General features: G+C 42.7%; 1 protein-coding gene across 2 annotated transcripts; it reads right to left on the bottom strand.

The window, feature by feature from the left end:
• Window positions 1-12,173: 12,173 nt before the first annotated feature.
• On the bottom strand, window positions 12,174-20,602 carry LOC125529448. Of its 2 annotated transcripts, none has more exons than XM_048693860.1 (10): window positions 20,177-20,602; window positions 18,481-18,524; window positions 18,061-18,175; window positions 17,894-17,972; window positions 16,533-17,182; window positions 15,400-15,676; window positions 15,049-15,319; window positions 13,847-14,002; window positions 12,860-13,375; window positions 12,174-12,757 (listed from the first exon to the last, which is right to left on the bottom strand). In XM_048693860.1, exons 1-10 carry the CDS (start codon window positions 20,373-20,375, stop codon window positions 12,440-12,442), a joined length of 2,625 nt encoding a protein of 874 aa, XP_048549817.1. In that variant the 5' UTR covers window positions 20,376-20,602; the 3' UTR covers window positions 12,174-12,439. The 2 variants fall into 2 exon arrangements, with proteins under 2 accessions (XP_048549817.1, XP_048549824.1); XM_048693867.1 differs by having other exon boundaries at window positions 17,894-17,942.
• Between the last annotated feature and the right edge of the window lie 708 nt (window positions 20,603-21,310).

Raw genomic sequence — 21,310 nt, 5'->3', positions numbered from 1 at the left:
AGTACAGAGGATCGCAACAGTTTTCCAGGGTAGAGTATTCGACCCAAATTTATAGATTCGACACAAGGGGAGCCAAAGAATATTTGTAAGTATTAGCAGTTGATTTGTCAATTCAACCACACCTGGAGATTAAATATGTGCAACAAGGTGATCAGTAGCACAGTAGTATCATAGTTTGATACCAGTAGCAATGCTAGTAATAGTAATGGTAATAGTAGTAACAACGGTGATTTGTAGCAGTTGTAATAGTAGTAACAGCAGTAGTAACTTAGCAAGAACAATATGTGAAAAACTCGTAGGCATTAGATCGGTGATGACGTTGGATAATATTCATCATATAACAGTCATAACCTAGGGCAAATATAATGGTGGAAACATAAACGGCTCAGATCTGAAATCATAGCACTTGGGCCCTAGTGACAGGCATTAAGCATAGCAAAGCCATAGCAACATCAATCTTAGGACATAGTGGATACTAGCGGTCAAGTTCTAACAAAACTAACTCGATTACATGATGAATCTCATCCAACACATCACCGTCCAGAAAGCCTATGAGGCAATTACTCACTCCTGGCGGTGAGCATCATGAAATTGGTGGTGAAGGATGGTTGATGATGATGAAGACGGAAGATCCCACTCTCCGGAGCCACGAACGGACTCCGGATTTGGCCTCCCGACGAAGAAGAGGAGGTGGTGGTGGCTCCATATCGTAAAACACGATGAAACTTCCTCTCCTATTTTTTTCTCCAAAAATAGAAATTTATAGAGTTGGAATTAGGGTCAGCGGAACCTCGTGGGCCCCACTACCCACCAGGGCATGCTAGAGGGGGTGGCGCGCCCTGGTGCCTAGTCGGCAGCTGCCCCCCCCCCCCCAGTGGGTCTTGACTCCATTATTTTTCTTTTATTCCAAAATAATTCTCCAAAAATTTCGTCTAATTCCGAGAACTTTTATTTGTGCACAAAAACCACACAATGGTAGTTCTGCTGAAAACAACGTCAGTCCGGGTTAGTTTCATTCAAATCATGTAAATTAGAGTCCAAAACAAGAGTAAAAGCATTAGGAAAAGTAGATACGTTAGAGACATATCAGCCGACGGCGGGCAAATTTAGTGAGCGGGCACGATAGAGAGATGCGACTGCGGTTTAAACGAAACCCACCTAAGGTAAGGTAGATGAGGGAGAGGTGGGGAATTTGGGATCGAAACCACGTGGCAGGGGTTGTGACACGCCCACCACCGCAAACTATTGACGTGACAGGCACACTGCAGCACCTGGCACCACAAATCTCTGACATGGCGGCCCACCTACTACGCCTGTCACCGCAAACAAAAATTTTATGTTAATCCTTCTAATCCATCCATATTCAATTACATTAGTTTAAAAAATACCAAAAATAATAAAAGTTACATCCAGATCGGTGGACCACTTAGCTAGGAAGCCAGGTGCTAAAAATTTGCAGCTATTTGAGCTGGTTTGATTTTTGTAGCATTAATTGAATTTCTGGCAACTAAAAAGGGAAAAAGCCTTTGGGCATGCAAAAAAGCTCGGAATGTGATCAAACTTTGCATGTTGTCTTCATTGGACACCTGTAGGGTGTGGTAAAAATTTAAGATCGTCACGACAAAAACCTGATGCACATCGTGTGCAAACCGGACACTCTTCCACCAAGTGTAAGGGTTTCAGACGAAAACTGTCGCCTTACACACACATAACTCATTATTTAAAAAATATCTTGAACTTAAAACGTTTTCTATGAGTAATAGACGCTATTAGAAGTCCCGTGCTCAAAATTTGCAGCTTTTTGAGTCAGTTTGGTCTTTTCGCAGCATTAATTGAATTTTCGGCAACTAAAAACGACAGAAGGCTTTGTGCATGCAAACGAGCTCGGAATGTGATCAAACTTTGCATGTTGTCTTCATTGCATACCTGTAGGGCTTGGTAAAAATTCGATATAAACCTAATGCACATCATGTGCAAACGGGACACTCTTCCACCAAGTGAAAGGCTTTCCAATGAAAACAGTCGCCTCACACACACATAACTCTTTATTAAAACTATTTTAAACTTAAAACTTTTTCCATGAGTAATAGACACCATTGGAAGCCCCGTACTCAAAAAATTTAACTTTATGAGTTGGTTTGCTATTTTCGCGGCATTAATTGAATTTCCGGCAACTAAAAAGGGCAAAAAAATGGGCATGCAAATGAGCTCGGAATGTAATCAAACTTTGCATTTGGTCTTCATTGGAGACCTGTAGGGGTGGTAAAAATTTGAGATCGTTACGACAAGAATTTCATCGATGGTGTGCGGGAAAAGAAACAACATATGTGTGGCGGGCAATATGTACTACCCGCCACCTCTAACTTCTAGATTTTTTTTACGCGGGTGACTATATTATATCTGTGGCAGGCATAGTTACTATCTGCCACTGCTAACTTCCGGATATAAAAAAACTACTGAGAGGGTCACCCCAATATATCTGTGGTGGGCATAGTAAGGGCCCGCCATCAGAAATCCCTGTAGCAGTGACAGGTGCACATCACTGCCCACCAGTGCTCACTTTCAGTACATGGGCAAATTTAGGGAAGTCCGCTTGCGGCGACCGCTCCTGTGCGCCCGCCACTTCTAAGCTACCAGCAGTGGCAGGTACATTTTAGTACCCTCCACAGCTACGTTTCCAAAATAGAAGTGACAAGTGTCTGCCTGTGCCTGCCACTAATTTGAGTTCACCTATAAGCCTTTTCCCAGTAGTGTCAAGGTGCGGAATTTCACATGATGGAGGTTTTAACCAGGTTCGGGCTCCCCGTACTAGGGGTAACACCCTACTTCTACTGGATGTTCCCTCTTGTATGAACAATGTGTGATCATGTTGATCCTATTGAGCTGGTCTAGAATTTACCCTGGCTTCGTATTATATAGGGGTGATGAAGCAGAAAATACTGAGTCTTCGGAACCTTTCGATCTTCATTTTTGAAACCAAAGCTTTGGGCTAGGGAATTTGGTTAGGGAACCAACTTGTGCCGCTGCTGACAGCTAGTCTATCATCAGCTACGCAAAACCGAAAAATGAAAAAAAAATCCTTCAAAACTTTGGGAAAACCAGGCGAAAGACGAAAAGCCAAAAGAATAAAAAATCATCGAAAGACCTAAAAAGGCGTATAGAAAAAAATAAAAAGACTGAAATCCAGAGAGAGCACCCAACACGCGACATGTGGCGGCGGTTGGGCGCACCACTTGACGTGCTTTCACGCAATAAAAGTGACCCTTGTGGGATCTCCCAAAGGGGTAACTGTTAGTTAGCTCTCTTGCTCGGGCGCGTCTATATATCGCCTCAGAAGAGTGAGCGAGGCTAGAGAGGGCCAACCCAAGAGGACGGTCTAGGTTTGTTATCCAGGTGCTTTCTTTCTTTTTGATTTCCTTTTTTACTTTATTCATATTTAAAAATACTATAAATCAAATATACCACAAGATTAATTTACTTCAATTTTGATAAAGATTCACCGCACATTTAAAAAATATTCATGTAGTGTAAAAGGAACGTCCACGGAACTTTTAAAAAATGTTGATATCATTCAAAAAAATTCTCATGCATTTAAAAATGGACACATGTTTCAAAAAATGTTCATGATAGTTCTTAACAATATTTATACAATGTAGAAAGATGTTCGTGTAATTGAAAAAATGTATGTGACATTTTTTTTAATATGTCCACGTGTTTCCAAAATATGTTCATGACATTTTCAGACAATTTTGTAGAACCAGATGGTGGCTGGGATATGCAGAAGTTGAAGCTAATTTTGTAGAACCAGATGTATCGATGATAGCCGGGATCCCAATGAGCAGAGCAGAGGAAGATTTCTGGTCATGGTTTCCGGACAGATTTGGAAACTTCTCAGTACGATCCTGCTATAAATTGATGATTGAACGGCGACGAGATGCGGAAGCAGCATCAAGTGCAAGCGGACCGGACAAGCTACTCTGGAAGAAATTATGGAGCCTCCCAGTTCCACCGAACATTAGAAACTTCTGGTGACGAGTGATCAAGGGTTTTGTCCCTTCACGAGCTGTCTTACGTTCTAGGCATATTGAACATATTGGTTTCTGTCAAGCATGTGGGCAAGAAGAGAGTATTAAGCACGCCCTCTTTGAGTGCACATGGGCTAAGCTATTCTGGCTGGAAATAAAGAACAATATGTCCATCAAAGTACCAGAGCTACACCCTGAAACCTGGGCTATGGATTTGGTGGAGGGAATCAAAGTACAGAAAACTGAAGCATGTGTTATTCTTTGCGGTGCATGGGCCGTATGGACGGAGAGAAATGCACGTACGCACGGAGAGAGCTCAAGATCACTGATGCAGTCGGTGAAATGGGCTACTGATGTTGCTTATGAACTAACAGAGACTGAAAAGCAGCAGTTGACAGTAATTCCAAAAGAGAAACACAAATGGAAGCCACCAGACTAGTCTTACCTGAAAATAAACGTTGACGCAGCATTTGATGTTGATACACATCAAGGAGGCACTGGATTATGCGTCCGGGACCATGAAGGAAAACTAGTACGAGCTCAGGCAATATGGTATGAGCATGGTCTCTCTGCTATGGCAATGGAATCATTTGCAATTCGAGATGGTACCCAGCTTGCATTGGACCTTGGTTACAGAAAGGTGATAGTTGAAACTGATGCCCAGAGTTTGGTGAAGTTGTGGAATTCTCTAGACATTGATCGTTCGGAGATTGCGACCACAATGAAAGAAATTCAAGAGCTTTGCGGGAGTTTTGAGGAGTTTCGCTTAACTTTCATTCTGAGAGAGGCGAATGAATTAGCACATCTTTGCGCTAAATTCTGTAATTCCTCTAGGAGACGATGTCTTTGGATAAATTATGTTCCAGCCTTCCTCACGGCTTCTGTGATGAAGGAATGTACTCCCGCTACTTAAATCAATGAAGCTCTTGATTCTCAAAAAAAAATGACATTTTCAGACAATGTTTATACAATATGAAAAATGTACATTGTACTGAATAAAAAGACGTGTAGAGGAAAAAAACCTGATGTAAAAACACGGAAGAGCGGAAAAAAACATTGAAGCTTCTAAAACCTGCCCAAACAGGTCATTAAAGCTTCCTAAAACCGCTTCAGAAAATCCGATGTTGGGTCAGCCCATCTAGCGATCGCCAGAGGCGAGACAGGTCGGTACTGGTGACCGGCGATCTCACTCTCACTCCCCCCGGCTCTAGATCTAAGAAGATTGGAAGAATCTCTCAAAAATCCGCTTTTTGACCAATGGTTCACCAGTCTCTACATTCTTGGAGCTCTAAGGATGATGACCAAGAGCTCGCTCTCCATCGGTCGTAGGTGGAGAACCGCAGCCGGATGAAAGGGCCTCCTAGCAAGACGCATCCAACTCGCACCGGCGCATGTTGAGCAACGCCAACAGGCGATCCCCGCCACCACCCCAACAGTGGTGCTCAACAAGACGCATCCAACATGGGTGAAATTGTTATCCACAGAAAAGAAAAAACAGAGTTTGACAAAAAAAAGTGAACAATATAGGCAAAACACTCAACAGCTAAAAGGTGAAGTAAGGCGAAACTTTGAGAAATCAGAAAAGGCACCTGTTAGGTAAGCTATGTCTCCAAAGAGTTACAAGATTGTTTTGCTCCACGCATAAACTCGTCCGAAAAACTAACATATCAGTCCGACAACACCGACATGACACATACAACACGTTAAAACGCTCTGCCGAGACACGGAACCTCTCCTCAGCGAGCCACAAGCTTGAGTGATGCAAAAGAACAATTACTACAAAATTTAAGTAGGAAACAATTATGTATTTGTTTGCATATACCAAATGAATTGCTAGTGTCGATCATCACACTTACGGCAGTGCTTAAAATGAATAATATTGAATGTTGGTACTTCGACGTTATTGATGATATATGGAATGAATAAGATATTAAAAACTAGAAAAGGAAAAGTAAAAAAAAAAGACACACGGAACCTTCCAGAAGGTTCAGAAAACAGGAAAAACGTAATATTGGAGTCTATTCTTGGGCCGACCCGTTACCTTCTATGGTGCGCGTGTTGTACGGATATCGAATTACTCGGTGCCGTTAGCACTAAATAGGATATTCACATCAACTGGTAGGCTTCTTTCCGTGGTTCCTCTAAAACAAGGCCTTTTTGTAATTCTTATAAATATTTTTTCATGGCTGAGTGAATAGACGTGTAAAATTACTAACACCTAGCAATATTTCAAACACGATGAGGTGTTTAACAAACCACTGCTAGTTCCAATTGATCTTTGAGAGAATTGATCGCAACGTGTGCAGCACAAAAACCAACTCATGCCACAATGTTACCAACAACTTTGTAGCATGAATCCATCCTTTGTAATTGAAGCTCAAAGTCACAGTCATATGCCGCATGTGTGTATGTATAAAAATAAACACAGACTTCTAGCATGTCAAAGAAAAATGTAACATTGAAAAAGTCTAAAAAAACACATTATTATCGACATTCCAGGGCCTACCTCATTGTCTTGTGCTCGTCAACGATAATTTTGATTCGCTGAGACCTACTGTCAACAGATCTTATGAGCCACATAATCTATTTGTTTGATGTCATGATTAACTCCCTGGTTTGAGCTCCAATTTGGGATCCATTAGAACATTACAGATCTCCTGCCCCACAACCGAAGTTTTCATATTCTCCCCGCTAATGGGTTTACCCCCTATCGTGGGGATTGCGCGGCAATTCCCATGAGTTGGAATTTTGTGAAGGCAATGCACATATAGTTGATCAAGGTGCGGAATTTCACAAAGTAGAGGTTTTAACCAGGTTCGGACCCCCGTTCTAGGCGTAACACCCTACACCTGCTGGATATTCTCTTTTGTATGAACAATGTGGTCACAATGTGTGGTCTTGTTGATCCTATTGAGCCTGTCTAGATTTTACCCTGGCTTCGCATTATATGGGGGTGATGAAGCAGAAAACACTAAGTCTTCGGAACCTTTTGATCTTCATTTTCGGAACCGAATCTTTGGACTAGGAAATTTGGTTATGGAACCAACTTGTGCCACTGGGGACAGCTAGTCTATCATCAGCCAGGCAAAACCAAAAAACAAAAATTCCCTCTGAACTTAGGGAAAACCAGGCAAAACCAAAAAGGAAGAAAAAGGAAGAAAAAAATCATCTGAAGACTTGAAAACACGTGCAGAAAAATAAGAAGACCAAAAGCCAGAGGGAGTGCCCAACATGCGACATTTGGCGGCGGTTGGGCGTACCACTTGACCCGCTCTCACGCAATAAAAGTGACCCTTGTGGGAGCCCCCAAAGGGGTAACCGTTAGTTAGCTCTTTCGCTCGGGCGCGTCTATACATCGCCTCAGACGAGTCGGATCCTAGCCTCGCCTCAAGCGAGGCTAAAGAGGGCCAACCCAATAGGACGGTCTAGGTTTGTTATGTAGGTTCTTTTATTTATTTTTGATTTTATCTTTTACTTTTATCTATATTTATAAATATTATAAATATAAATATTCCACCAATTTAATTTACTTAATTTTTATAAATGTTCACCGCACATTTAAAAAATGTTCATGCAGTGTAAAAGGAACGTCCACGAAACTTTTAACAAATGTTGATATCATTCAAAACAATGTTTGTGAGTCATGACATTTAAAAATGGTCACATTTTTCAAAAGAATGTTCACTGTGGTTTCTAAAAATATTTATACAATGTAGAGAAATGTCGTTGTAATTAAAAAATGTACGTGGCATTTTTAAAATAGGTTCACATGTTTCCAAAATATGTCCGTGGTATTTTCAGAAAATGTTTATACAATATAAAAAATGTACACTGTACTGAAAAAGTAGACGTTTAGAGAAAAAACTGATGTAGAAACACAGAAAAGTGGAAAAGGTAAAAAAAACATAGTAGTTTCTAAAACCTGTCCAAACAGGTCATGAAACCTTCCTAAAACCACTTCAGAAAAGCTGATGTTGGGTCAGCCCATCTAGCGATCACCAGAGGCGAGACAGATCGGTACTGGTGAGATATAGCTCGGTGATCACACTCTCACTCCCCCAGCTCCAGATCTAAGAAGACTTGAAGAATCTCCCAAAAATCCGGTTTTTCATCAGTGATTCACCTGTCTCTACATTCTTGGAGCTCTGAGGATGAACAGGAGCTTGCCCTCCATCGGTCGTAGGTGGAGAACCATGCCGGATGGAAGGACCTCCCAGCACAGGTCAATAAGCGAGGTGCATCCAACTACAACGGCGCGTGTTGAGCAATGACAACAGGCGATCCCCGCCAGCACCCCAACAGTGGTGCTCTGCACACGCCCCGGCCTATGACAAACATGGAAGAATCAGAGGGTGTCCAACAAAAAAGAATAACCATAGTTTGAGGGGGGGTAAGGCACAATATAGGCACAAAGAAAACTCAACAGCTGAAAGGTGAAGTAAGACGGAACTTTGAGAAATCAGAAAAGGCACCTGTTAGGTAAACTATATCTCCAAAGAATTAGAAGATAGTTTTGCTCTGCGCATAAAACTCGACCGAAAAGCAAACACATCAGCCCGAAAACACAGACATGACACACGCAACACGTTAAAACACTCTGCCAAGACGCGGACCCTCTCCTCAGCAAGCCACAAGCTTGATTGATGCAAGAGAACAATTACTACAAAATTAAAGTAGGAAACAATTATGTATTTGCTTGCATATATCAAATGAATTGCTAGTGTCGGTCATCACACTTACGGCAATGCTTAAAATGAATAATATTGAATGACAGTACTTTGTCGTTATCGATGATATATGGAATGAACAAGATATTAAAAACAAGAAAAGGAAAAGTAAAAAAGACAGGCAGAACTTTCCAGAAGGTTCAGTAAACAGGAAAAACGCAATAGGGTGTGTGTTTTGTATGAATATCGATTACTCGGCGCCTTTAGCACTAAATAGGATATTCCTCTAAAACAAGGCCTTTTTTGTAATTATTATAAATATTTTTTTTCATTGCAGAGTGAATAGACATGCAAAATTACTAACACCTAGCAATATTTCAAACACATTGGAGTGTGTAACAAAATCACCGCTAGTTCCAATTGATCTTTGAGAGAATTGATCGCAACGTATGCAACACAAAAAACAACTCATGCCACAACATTACAAACAACTTTGTAGCACGAACCCAACCTTTGTAATTGAAGCTCAAAGTCACAGTCACATGCCGCATGTGTGTGTTTAAAAATAAACACAGGCTTGTAGCATGCCAGCGAAAAATGCAACATTGAAAAATCTCAAAAGAAAAGTATTATTACCGACATTCCAGGGCCTACCTCGTTGTCTTAGGCTCGTCAACGATAATTTTGACTCACTGAGACCCAACTGTCAACAGATCTTATGAGCCACATCATCTATTTATTTGATGGCGTGATTAACTCCATGGTTTGAGCTCCAACTTGGTATCCATTAGACCATTACTGATCTATTGGCCCACAACCAATGTTTTCATATTTCTGACGCTCATGGGTTTACACCCTATCGTGCGGATTGCGCGGCAATACTCATGGGTTGGTAATTTTGTGAAGGCAATGCACACATAGTTGATGAAGGTGCGGAGTTTCACATGATGGAGGTTTTAACCAGCCCCCCCCCCCCCCCCCCCCCCCGGTTCTAGGAGTAACACCCTACTCCTGCTGGATGTTCTCTCTTGTATGAACAATGTGGTTACAATGTGCGATCTTGTTAATCCTATTGAGCCGGTCTAGATTTTTCCCTTGGCTTCGTATTATATAGGGGCGATGAAGCAGAAAATACTGAGTCTTTGGAACCTTTCGATCTTCATTTTCGGAACCGGATCTTTGGACTAGGGAATTTGGTTAGGGAACCAACTTGTGCCACTCGGGACAGCTAAAGACAGCTAGGCAAAGCCAAAAAAAATCCTTCAAAACTTAGGGAAAACGAGGCAAAAGCCGAAAAGCCGAAAAAGAAGAAAAACCCATCTAAAGACGTGAAAACGCGTACAAAAAAATAAAAAGGCCGAAATACAGAGAGAGCGCCCAACACACGACATGTGACGACAGATGGGTGCACCATTTGACGCGCTCTCAAGCAATAAAAGTGACCATTGTTGGAGGCCCCCAAGGGGTAACCGTTAGTTAGCTCTCTCGCTCGGGCGCGTCTATACATCTCCTCAGACGAGTTAGATGCCTCGCCTCAAGCAAGGCTAGAGAGGGCCAACCCAATAGGACGGTCTAGGTTTGTTATGCAGGTGCTTTCTTCTTTTTGATTTCCTTTTTTACTTTTATTTATATTTAAAAATATTATAAATACAAATTTTCCACAAAATTAATTTACTTAAACTTTTATAAACGTTCACCGCACATTTAAAAAATGTTCATGCGGTGTAAGGGGCGACGCTACGCGTCTGCTAGCCGATAATATAAAAAGATCCGCCGCATCCGTGACCATTGGATGGAGCTGCGGATGGCGTCTGATCTACCTATGTGGCAAGTCATCTTTGCAACAAGTGTGTTGTTGCAGTATTTTCTGTAGCCGATGTCTTGTTACAATTTTTTTTTTTTGCAACAATGGTCTTGTTTCAGAATTTTTTCGCAAAAAGGTCTTATTGCCGAATTATTTTTATGAGTTTTTCTGCAACAGAGGTCTCGTCGTAGAAAATTTTCACAACAATGGTCTTGTTCGGAATTATTTTTGTGAGTTTTTCTGCAACGGAGGGCTCGTTGTAGATTTTTTTTTTCTCAACAAAGGTCTTGTTGCGGAATCATTTACGAGTTTTTCTGCAATGAAGGTCTTTTTGTAGAAAAATTTCGCAACAAAGGTCTTGTTACAGAATCATTTTTATGAGTTTTTTTTTTATACTGCAATAGGGCCCTTTTGCAAAAAGATCCTTGTTGTGGTTACAACAACCCCTTTGTTGCAAAAACAAATATCTTCTATCTTCTCCTTTCGCCATGGCTAGAGCTTGCGTTGTGGATAATCTAGGAAGCAGATTGACACCGCCGTTCACCATTGCTGGAGCTTGGCCCATGGATGATTTGGGAAACATATCAGCACCACCGTTCGCTATGGTTGGAGCTTGGGCTATGGATGATTTAGGAAGCATATTGACGCCCCCGTCCGCCATGGCTGAAGCTTGGGCCGTGGATGATTTTAGAAGCAGATTGAAGGGAGAAAGTGTTAGAGCGTCGTGGGGAGAGAATGAGATCGAGGGGACCGAAGGCGAGAAAACGAGGGAGTAGGTGCTAGATTCGTTGAGGGGATCGAACGATTGATTTCTGTTTCTGCAACATCGTTGCCTCGCATATGTGGTCATCGTTGCCTGCTATCGCCAAAGGCAAGTGGTAAGTGGTCCCAAGGTGCACACGCAACCATGATCCAACAGATCTGTGGGTCGCAATCTGACAGCCGCGCGAGCGGCGGATGCAGCGAGAAGATCAATCGGTTGATTGGAAGCTTTTTCCGTGTAAAAGGAACGTCCACGGAACTTCTAAAAAATGTCGTTATCATTCAAAACAATGCTCATGGCATTTGAAAATGGTCACGTGTTTCAAAAGAATGTTCACGATAGGTTTTAAAAATTATGTATACAATGTAGAGAAAGTGTCCGTTTAATTAGAAAATGTACATGACTTTTCTTAATATGTCCACGTGTTTCCAAAATATGTTCGTGACATTTTCAGTAAATGGTTATAAAAAATATACACTGTACTGAAAAAATAGACGTGTAGAGGAAAAAAATGATGTAAAAACATAAATGCGAAAAAAGAAAAGAAAAACATAGAAGAAAAAGCCAACGCTGGGTCAGCCCATCTAGCTTTTCTCAAAAAAAAAGATATAACCCGGCGATCTCACTCACTCCCCCTGCTCCAGATCTAACAAGACTGGAAGAATCTCTCAAGCCTTTTGATAACTCCGTCGGTCGTAGGTGGAGACTGGAGAACCACGGCCGCGGATGGAAGGGCCTAAGCACAGGTCACACGTCCCGTCCTATGAGACAAACGTGGAAGAACGAGAGGGCGTCCAACATGTGTGAAATTGCTATCCACAGAAAAGAAAAACCAGAGTTTGAAAAAACAGAGCTCAATATAGTATAGTAGGCATACCATCGGAAAGAACGCTCAACATGGGTGAAGACGAAACTTTGAGAAATCAGAAAAAGACACCTGTTAGGTAAACTATGTCTCCAAAGAGTTACAAGACTGTTCTGCTCCGCGCATATAACTCGACCGAAAAACAAACACATCAGTCCGACAGCACCGACATGACACACGCAACACGTTAAAACGCTCTGCCAAGACACGGACCCTCTACTCAGCGAGCCACAAGCTCAGCTACTCTGAGCTGCTTTACTCCGCAGCGAGTCCTGCCACAGTGAGCCAACACCGCAACAAGAGTGCGGGGGGGGCTCAGTAGTTGGCGTGCTGCTGCCAGCTCTGGTGAGATGGCTGTTGCTGCTGCTGCTGCTGCTGCGGTGCCGCCTGGTAGCCATTCAGGGCTCCATCGGCCGGGTTCTGGGGGTGGTGCTCCTGCGCCATGCCGCCCTGGGAATGGTAGAACGCCGGGTATCCATGGCCCCCGTATTGAGAAGGCTGCTGGGGCTGCTGCGCCTGGCGGAAGGCGCCCTGCTGCTGGCTCTGTCCCTGGTAGCCGTAGAACTGGGTAGGAGGAAGTGCTGACGCTGTTCTTGAACCAGCCCCATGAAGCCACATCGCAGAGTTGTCGCCCTGACAAGAATAATAACAAAATCAAACACTTCTCTGTACCAAGTAAACAGCAACCAACACAAAATTCTGAAATGTACACAAAGGGTTGCTCGCAATGGTTACCTGCTGCTGGAGAGCCATGTATTGATTGGCCTCTTTGTACTGAGCGCTCAATGCTTCATCAAACCCAAGATTGGCCGACGGAGGGGCAGCATTCTGGTTGAGGGCAAAATTTCCTGGAAGGTTACTTGAGCTACCAAAGCCTGCATAACCAGATATAACCGACGAAGGTTGTTGTTGTTGTTGTAAGTTTGCGCCTGACATGTTGTTCTTGTATTGTGGCATCGAGTACTTCATGCCAGCTCCAGGTACAGCAGCGGCAGACTGATGGAACTGTCCATTACTCGAGTAAGCTTGCTGGAAGGCGGTTGATGGTAAGTAAGCAGGGTAGTTTTGTGCCAAGTATGGATTATAGCCGATCATATTTGCGCCAATCATATTTGCGAAAGGTGCAATAGGTAAAGTGGGCTGTGAGTAAGGATGGACTAATTGCTGAGGAAGAGAGGGGGCCATCTGAATGCTGGTACTCGGAAGATTTTGTGTGGATTGAGTGTTCGAGAAAACTCCTGGCTTCATTGGCTGCAAAATGTAAATATAAGTATAATGTCAAGGAAAGGAAAGTCAGACAAAGCAACATATGCAACAACAAATTATCAGCACCATGATGTCAATAATATTCAACGATTAAGTTAGAAAATTACCAACCCACATAAAAATTACTCCCTCCGTTTCACTTATGTAAGATGTTCCAACTTTTTTCTAAATCGGATATGTTCTAGTCTCATTTCAGTATGTATGTAGTCCATATTAAAATATCCAAAACATCTTATAATAGTGAAGATAGGGGTAACAAGGAGAGTTCGGTGTATACTGTATGTAGCTGAACGATCTCGCATGAAAAGGATTTTTTTTCTCAACGCTAGCACACCTACATACATAATTCAAGTTTACACATACAACACAGAACGGTGCGCTTTTTGTAGCTTCCAAACTGACTCTGTGAAATACTGTATGAATCAGAATGAAGCACGAGGATTCAAAGGTTTTTACCTCCTGCATGCCAGTAGTAGTTGGTGCAGCTGAGTTATATCTTGCACCCATTGATTGTGCTTGTGCTGCCAACAAAGGTGATAAACCGAAGTCCAAGTCCCGAAGAGGTGCCATATTTGAGCCCAACAGGTTGTGTTGTTGTAACGTATTTGATTGCTGGAGAAAACATTTTTATAAGATTATGCCAAAGTTATACAGGCTGGAATAAATAGATAAGCATGCAGAAGATGATAAATTCAGCATAATCCTCTTCAGCAAAGAAGTTTATCATCAATTGGAACAAGGAATGGAAAATCCAGAAAATTTCAGTCAGTCCAGAGGATCCTTATTTTTAAGACTTCCAAGATTTGTATAAAAAACATGATCTAGGCAGAATAACTATTCCAATACAAGTTATTGCACCATTTTAAGATAAAATAGCATCAGTTGGTTCCTTTCAAATAGACATCTCTTTGGATCTCCCATTGTCAGTCATAACAATGGAAAAGGGTAACACAAAACATCAAGGTCTCATGCGGGTTTTTTTTCTTAAGATACTGTAGTAAGAAAAAGGAGCAATGAGCTACTTTTGAAAATAAAACACAACCAAATGTAGAGGTGTTGGATGCCTAAAAGAATCAATCATGTTCACCAGCTAATTCCTGTTATACTTGACCTAAATAATCTGCAATAAGGTCAACAGCCCCACAATTTGTCATTTGGTACAGTAGTAACGACTGCAACATTACATTGAAACCATCAATGTTCTGATGCCTTCTCACAATCTGGCTATTATTACTTCATATGATAGTTCAAAATTTGTATCAATTTTGATACATTATATTATGCCTAGATATACAGGTATGCAGGCTATATCTGTTGGCAGTTGTGAATTACGGGGACAAGCATTTAACAAACCATGCACAAGTGAGACCCGTTTCATTAAGGAAACTAAAACACTAGCCTGAACAGGACAAGGTAAGTGTATTTAACATGTGATGACTACATACAGAACCATATGGAAATGAAATCTGGCTTTCCTACATGTGCTGTGTAGGCACCTATGGGCTGAATTCAAATCCAGGTATGTGCATTACCATTTTTGGGAGAAGCCTTGAGTTGCTAAGTTGAGTTGTTATCTTCCAGATGCAATAAGCACATAGATGCGAGAGACATGAAAAGGTGTTATTTCACTAGAAAGATGAGAAAGGGGAACACTGTACCAGCAAGCTTGACAGGTGTGAAAGAGTGTGCGCTTGGTTACTTCCTTGCATGGCATCCATTGCATTTGGCTGTGCTGGGTTCGCATACGCGTGGCTCGAGACTGATGGCAGATTATATTGAACACCTGAAGGATCATCCAGTATTTCTTGTCTCAGGACATCAGGCTGTTGAACAGAAGGTACATCAAGATTCTCAGTGTTAGCTCCCATAATTTCCTCAAGGTTCTCGTTTGGTGGCGAATTCGGAGGAATTTCATAGAAATCTTGATCCCTGCAAGAAAAGGTCATTCCAGTCATGTCACAAGTTCACAAGATGTGACCTGTCCAGCAAAATAAAGGAAAACACTTAACCTCGTATCTGTATGATCTATAGGTTCAGATTCCTCCACAATAGGCAACTCCACATTGTTTTCGGTGCTCTTTGGCGGCGGGAGGAGCCCAGAAAATGCACCAGATCCGAAACTGCCAAAGCTCAATCCGGCACAGCCTGTGTTGGAAACTTGCAGATGGTCCGGAATTATAACTGCTGGGTTATCTTCGGCAAACTTTGTGGCAGCTAGCTCTTCATCATGTAGGCTCAGACCCTGAAAGTTTGCTGCTGCTGATACATCAGCGTTGGACTCCTCAGCTGCAAAAAAATTCCATAATCAGAATATGGGATGCAAACCATATAGAACAAGAGAGAAAATATATATTCATGTGCAGGTGTGTGCAAAAAAAAAAACTTATGCAACTTCCAGAACAAAAACCAACCAACCAGTTGAAAAAGGGTTAACAAATATATTTGTTATGCACAACATGTGAAGCAAATCATGATACAAAACTGGAAGCACTGAACATGCCAGTCTGAAGTATATTCACTATTCAGCAAAACAGGAGGAACTGAAAATGCCAGTCTGAGGTATATTCAGAAAGAAACATACTATCTGGCTTCTTTCAATCTGCTGTGACAATCTATTTTTTTCAAAATTGTCAGTCCGAAGTTTATGCAGACAGGAATGGACAGTGTGCTTTCTGGGTTGTTTAAAATATGCGTTAAGATGTCTATTTTTAAAAAAAAATAGCACCAAGTGATAATAGTCATCTGAAGTCATCGGTATATGTTGCTAGTACCTTTCCAACACAGATGCATACAGGCAGAGTAACATAAAAGTTGATAATAATTGTATCAATTGGACAAAGAAATTTGTCTTTCATCTCTAGAACGGTTAAATTATTCTACCACATAAAAAATATAGCTCAAACAATTTTACAACAGTTCTGATTAAGCATGAATATTGGATACACACACATTATCTTTAAATGAGAGTCAAAACAAATTCATAAACGATGCTGTGTTGCCTATTCAAAGCATTAAAGTTCACAACAGATATACAAGATTCTCACATGGAACGATAATGCATGGATGTTTCAAAAACAAATGTTGGACCTCAAAAGTATAACCAGCAAAAAACTAGATACTTTGAACTTAGTTTAGCACTCACCTTGGTCCTCTATGTGAGAATGCGTCTGAGCCAGATAGGTACTCGAGTTCTGCAATAATCCATCATTATATTCAGAATTCCCTCCATAGTGATCCAAGTGTCTCTCAGAAGCATTTCCTGATCTCATTGCAGCAGAGATGTTATCATCCAAATAAGAATTTTCATGCAAGTAAACCGCATCAGCAACATGCGTCGATGGATGTAATGGTGCCTCAAATAATGATGGGTCCCCAGATGTCTCAGGGATGGAGGATTGATTCCCTGCTGGCGGGTCATCTTGTGGAGACCAATCATTATCATATTTCTGCTTGTTATCAGCAGCTGTGTGACTGTGGTCCTTAACCAGAACAGAATCTTGCGCAGAAGGTAACCCCTGGTCAAGCTCTGTTGGTGCAACTGTGCTCGCAGATTGTTTTGCATTCTGGTTTACAGTGGTGGGCAAAGATGGGTATTGTCCAGCATATCCTTTGTCCGCTGTGACCACAGTCTTGGTAGAAGGCTTCCCCTGAGCCTGTGGCCTGCCACCCATTTTCACAATATCAGCCATTGACAACTGACCTGGCGTCCCAGACCAGCCATGCTGAAACCCAGATGATGTTTGTGGTGGTACTGACGGTGCATCAGCAACCAGATTTTTGTTCACGGAGGAACTACAACAGACAAAACAGAACATGTATATCAGAACAGGTGAAAAGAAAACTATCTGAAATCACCAATACATCAGACAATTTGTATGATTAACTGATGAACGCATTGTTTGACTCAGATTTAACAACACTGCATTTTTTTAATGGAATTGAATTATTCTCCTCAACCAGAAAACTGGAGAAAGCACACAACTACAATCATGAGGATAGGCAGGGATGAATAGACTGATAAACCAAATTGCAGGGATGAATAGACTGATAAACCAAACTGCAGGGATGAATAGACTGATAACCAAACTGAACATTCATTGCTTGATCAATTGATAGATACAAAATGCCCCTCATATGTGAGGACCTGCTTGACCCGTATGTAATACATGTCAACTTAGAAGTATACTGATCGATCTCCATCTCTAGGCTTGTTCTTTCTTATTAAAAGAACATTGTACCTCTAAGATGGCTGCCCCCCTATCCCTATACATGACAGAAGAACTATTGTGTTCCAATCTTCTAACAAAATAATTGTTTGTATAACTCATGCGGTTTTTACAACTGTTTGAACAAACATCGCAGGGGCATCAATAGTTACAATGCACCTCGGGGGACAACAGATGAGGGTTGTACAAAGGCACAATAGATTTCTAATCATAAATTGCGCTTACTAAAAAAGCAGGCTGAGCAGTTGCCCTTCAGGTAAGAAGCGAAGGTCCTTACCTTGAAACTGTTTGCTTCTGGGTGGAATTGGTTGATGGCATACCAGATCCTGAGACAGATGACCTTGAGGTCATGTTATCTGATTTTTTTAAAGCAGAAGTAAATGGTGAAAAAAGAATTATAAACAAAAACAGCCTCAAAGATACAGATGGTGGTTTTTCTATTACCAATGGAGCTGTTGTAAGCAGAGTTGTTTCGCCCACCTCGATCTGGACCGCCTCTTACACCTCGACTGGTAGCATTATTTGCCGCTCGAGACCTTGGCTCAGGAGTCTCTTTAACCTATGAAAGCACACATACCTATCTGTTATTTCCATCACTGCTTGTATTTTGAAACAAAAAACAAAGGAATAACTCAACATTGCTAACTATTGGCAGAAAAATCAAACAGAGCAAAATAACTTTTGCATGGACAAAGTATCTTCTGTATGGGTACTTGGATGTTCATGGTAATGAAGTACGATCATGAGAAAAAGGTTAGCTACAATTCATTGGCAACACAGGTAAAACCCGATCACTAGTTATGAGACAAACTGAACACTTAACGAATACATGGCACATATATTTGAGGAGCATGGTTTACTGACCTCTTTTTTCTTGTCACGCTTGCTCTTTACCTCTTGAAAGGTATCTGGAAAAAAAACAGTGGTACATGAGATAAGAGATATTTACACTACTTCAACTGGTAGCTAATTGGCATAATCTATGGTTACCACCACATAAAGGTAACGTAAGCTGGTGAGTAGAATCTAAGATGATAAAATGCAAAGCAAATGTAGGAAATGAAAAAAAAATTGTATGGCAAGAATTGAAATCATGTCTACATTCACAAACTATGTATGTGTACACAAGTACTCACTTAAACTCTGACCAAGAGACAGTGTAATCATTAATTCCAAAACCACACCATTCCGACCATGTCAGGTAAGTTCAAGAATGTATTTTACGACCTTCACATCCACACATAAGGCCGTATTTGGATTATCGTTTTGCTTTTAAATAACCCTGTAAAAAATACAGGTCACGGCCCGTCGTTTTGTTTCCAGCTGAAAATTACTCAGCGGCCGTTAAGATACAGGCATAAGTTAAACACCTCCGCAATAGATTACACCGATCCCGCGCGGCCTAAGAGATCATACAATTACAGATCCCACTCCTTATCCATTCACTAACCCTCATAAAGTAAGAAACAACACGTTATAGGGAGGCAAATGGTGTTCATAGAGAACATCTCATCTGCCAAATTATACAAGATCAAACTAAGCAACCATCAACCAAGGGGATAAGAGCAAAAAATATGTAAAATATATGCACGGAATGCTTCTCTGGAACAACTTTAATGTATACACAGGCAAACAGAAATTATAGTAATCAAAGGAGCGCAAGGAAATCCCTTCCATGCTTTCTCCACAAAGAAGACATCAAAATACCTTCTCTAAGATAAGCGCACAAGCTACTCAAGTTTACAAAAGTAGCAAATCTGACTGTGCCACTTTTCCTCCTGATGTACAATAGAGGTATAACGAAAATGACCATTTCCCAATCGATATAGCAACACCTGACCAATTTCAGACAAGCAAACCTGATAAAAACAAGCAGATCAAAAGTGCTTTCACCTTCCAAAGTTTGGCCAGCAAGACAAGCATCCATCTATTTTCCCAATCTAAACGCCTCCAGCCCAGGAGCCATATCTATCAGAGCACCCCTTTTGAAATCTCGTTGCTAAATCGGCCCACATCAAAGATACCAGTTATCCCCTTTCTCCCGAAGACCCATGCTCCCTGATTCCCCTCCCCATATATACAACAATAACAAAATGAAAGGACGAACAACAGAAAACAAACAGAATCAGCCAACCCTCCAACCCAGAACGGGAAGCGGTGGCCATTACTTGCATTCAGCAGGTGGTCTAAATAGGAACCCTAAAAATGTAGAAGCAGGCCATGATTTGAACGAGACCAACGCAACTCCTAAGTCAACTTATAACCTAATGAACAGCTATGTCGCCAGTACTAATCCGCAGGAAGCCCGAAAGGGAAACCGAACGGGCTCATCTGGTTCCAGCTAGTCGGTAGGGGACACGGCACGCACGGGGCGCGGCCGTGGCTGCAAGGACCGACGAATCACTCCGCATCGGCCAGAACCTCCTAAGAACCCTAGCGGCGAGGAACCGCACTCCAATCGCGCATCGAGGGGGGAGCCCGCCCGCCCGCGGAGGGGCGGCGAAACAGGCGCGGAATCACGGGCGCGCGGGGGAGGGGGGAGGGGAGGGGGCGGGCGGACCTTGGGAGAGGAGGCGGCTGACGGCCTCGTCGGGGTCCATGGAGCACTCGCGCAGCGCGGCGTAGATCTCGGCGTCCGGGCGGTTGACGATCTCCTTGAGGCTCTGTACGAGCTTCCTCGAGGCCTGCGGGACGGGCCCAGCGGCCGCCGCCCCCTTCCCGCCCCCCGCGCCGCCGCCGCCGCCGCCGCCGCCGCTCATCCTCGCCGACGGGATCCCCCTCCTCCGCCGCCGCGGCCGCCGACCAGCAAGCCCCTCGGGACCGGAGACGCGAGGCGCGGGCGCGGGGGCGGCGGTGGAGCGAGGCCGGCTTCGGTTTCGGCTGCGCGCTGCTGCGGCGGCTTCAGTCGGCTCTGTCTCTCTCTCTCTCTCTCTCTCTCTCTCTCTCTCTCGCACGCAACGCGACGCAACGGCGGCCTCAGTTCCAAAACCCTTCCTCCCCCTCGCACCTCCGCGCCCGGCTTTATATAGCTGGGCCGACGGGCGGGCGGATGGACGGGTGGGTTGGGTTGGGTTGCGGTCTCTCCAGGAAGGAATAAATACGGGGACGGCGATTTGCTCCGCTTTACTTTACAAACTTTACTCTTCCCCCACACGCAGAAATTGGGACATTTACCATATAGAAATACCCTATATATGCTCTTTATGGCTTATTAAATTATAAAATCATCAAAATACAAGTACACCATCTATGTATGTATGTATGTATGTATGTATGTATGTATTATTATTATTTATATATTATTAAAAATACAAAAACATGTATTTTTACGTGTATTCCGATTGAACACGCATTTGTTCTTCGTGCTTATCTCTCCGTCAGGGTGCTTATCTCCGCGCGCGACGATTAATTGGTTTGACCGGGCGTTTGCGGGGGAGCGTTGGATGAGCACGGCGCGCTCCTCGAATTAATTGTCTGCCTCAAGTAGAAGACGCGGAAACGAGGTGCGGTGCTATCTCGGTAAGTGCGCAACCGCGGGAGGACTATTCCCTGCATCATGCGTTTCTTTCTAGCAACGCGACGTGTTCCAGTCGAGATTAGGCATACCTGGTCAAACAAAAAACATGGTAGACTGCCTCTTAGGGCATTTTCGGCAATGCTTCGACCCGTAAACTCCTCGACTCTTGCTCATCAA

Source organism: Triticum urartu, chromosome 1 (assembly GCF_003073215.2).
Source record: "Triticum urartu cultivar G1812 chromosome 1, Tu2.1, whole genome shotgun sequence".
NCBI lineage: Eukaryota > Viridiplantae > Streptophyta > Magnoliopsida > Poales > Poaceae > Triticum > Triticum urartu.
The sequence above is the reverse complement of the archived record's forward strand: the minus strand, read 5'-3'. Positions and strand labels throughout refer to the sequence as shown.

Coding starts and splice junctions, on each gene's coding strand:
- LOC125529448 (XM_048693860.1), bottom strand. CDS start 20,375: ATGAGCGGCGGCGGCGGCGGCGGCGGCGGCGCGGGGGGCGGGAAGGGG. Junction 18,525..20,176: donor CAGCCGCCTCCTCTCCCAAG/GTCCGCCCGCCC, acceptor TTTTTTTTCCAG/ATACCTTTCAAGAGGTAAAG. Junction 13,376..13,846: donor CTACTACTGGCATGCAGGAG/GTAAAAACCTTT, acceptor TACATTTTGCAG/CCAATGAAGCCAGGAGTTTT.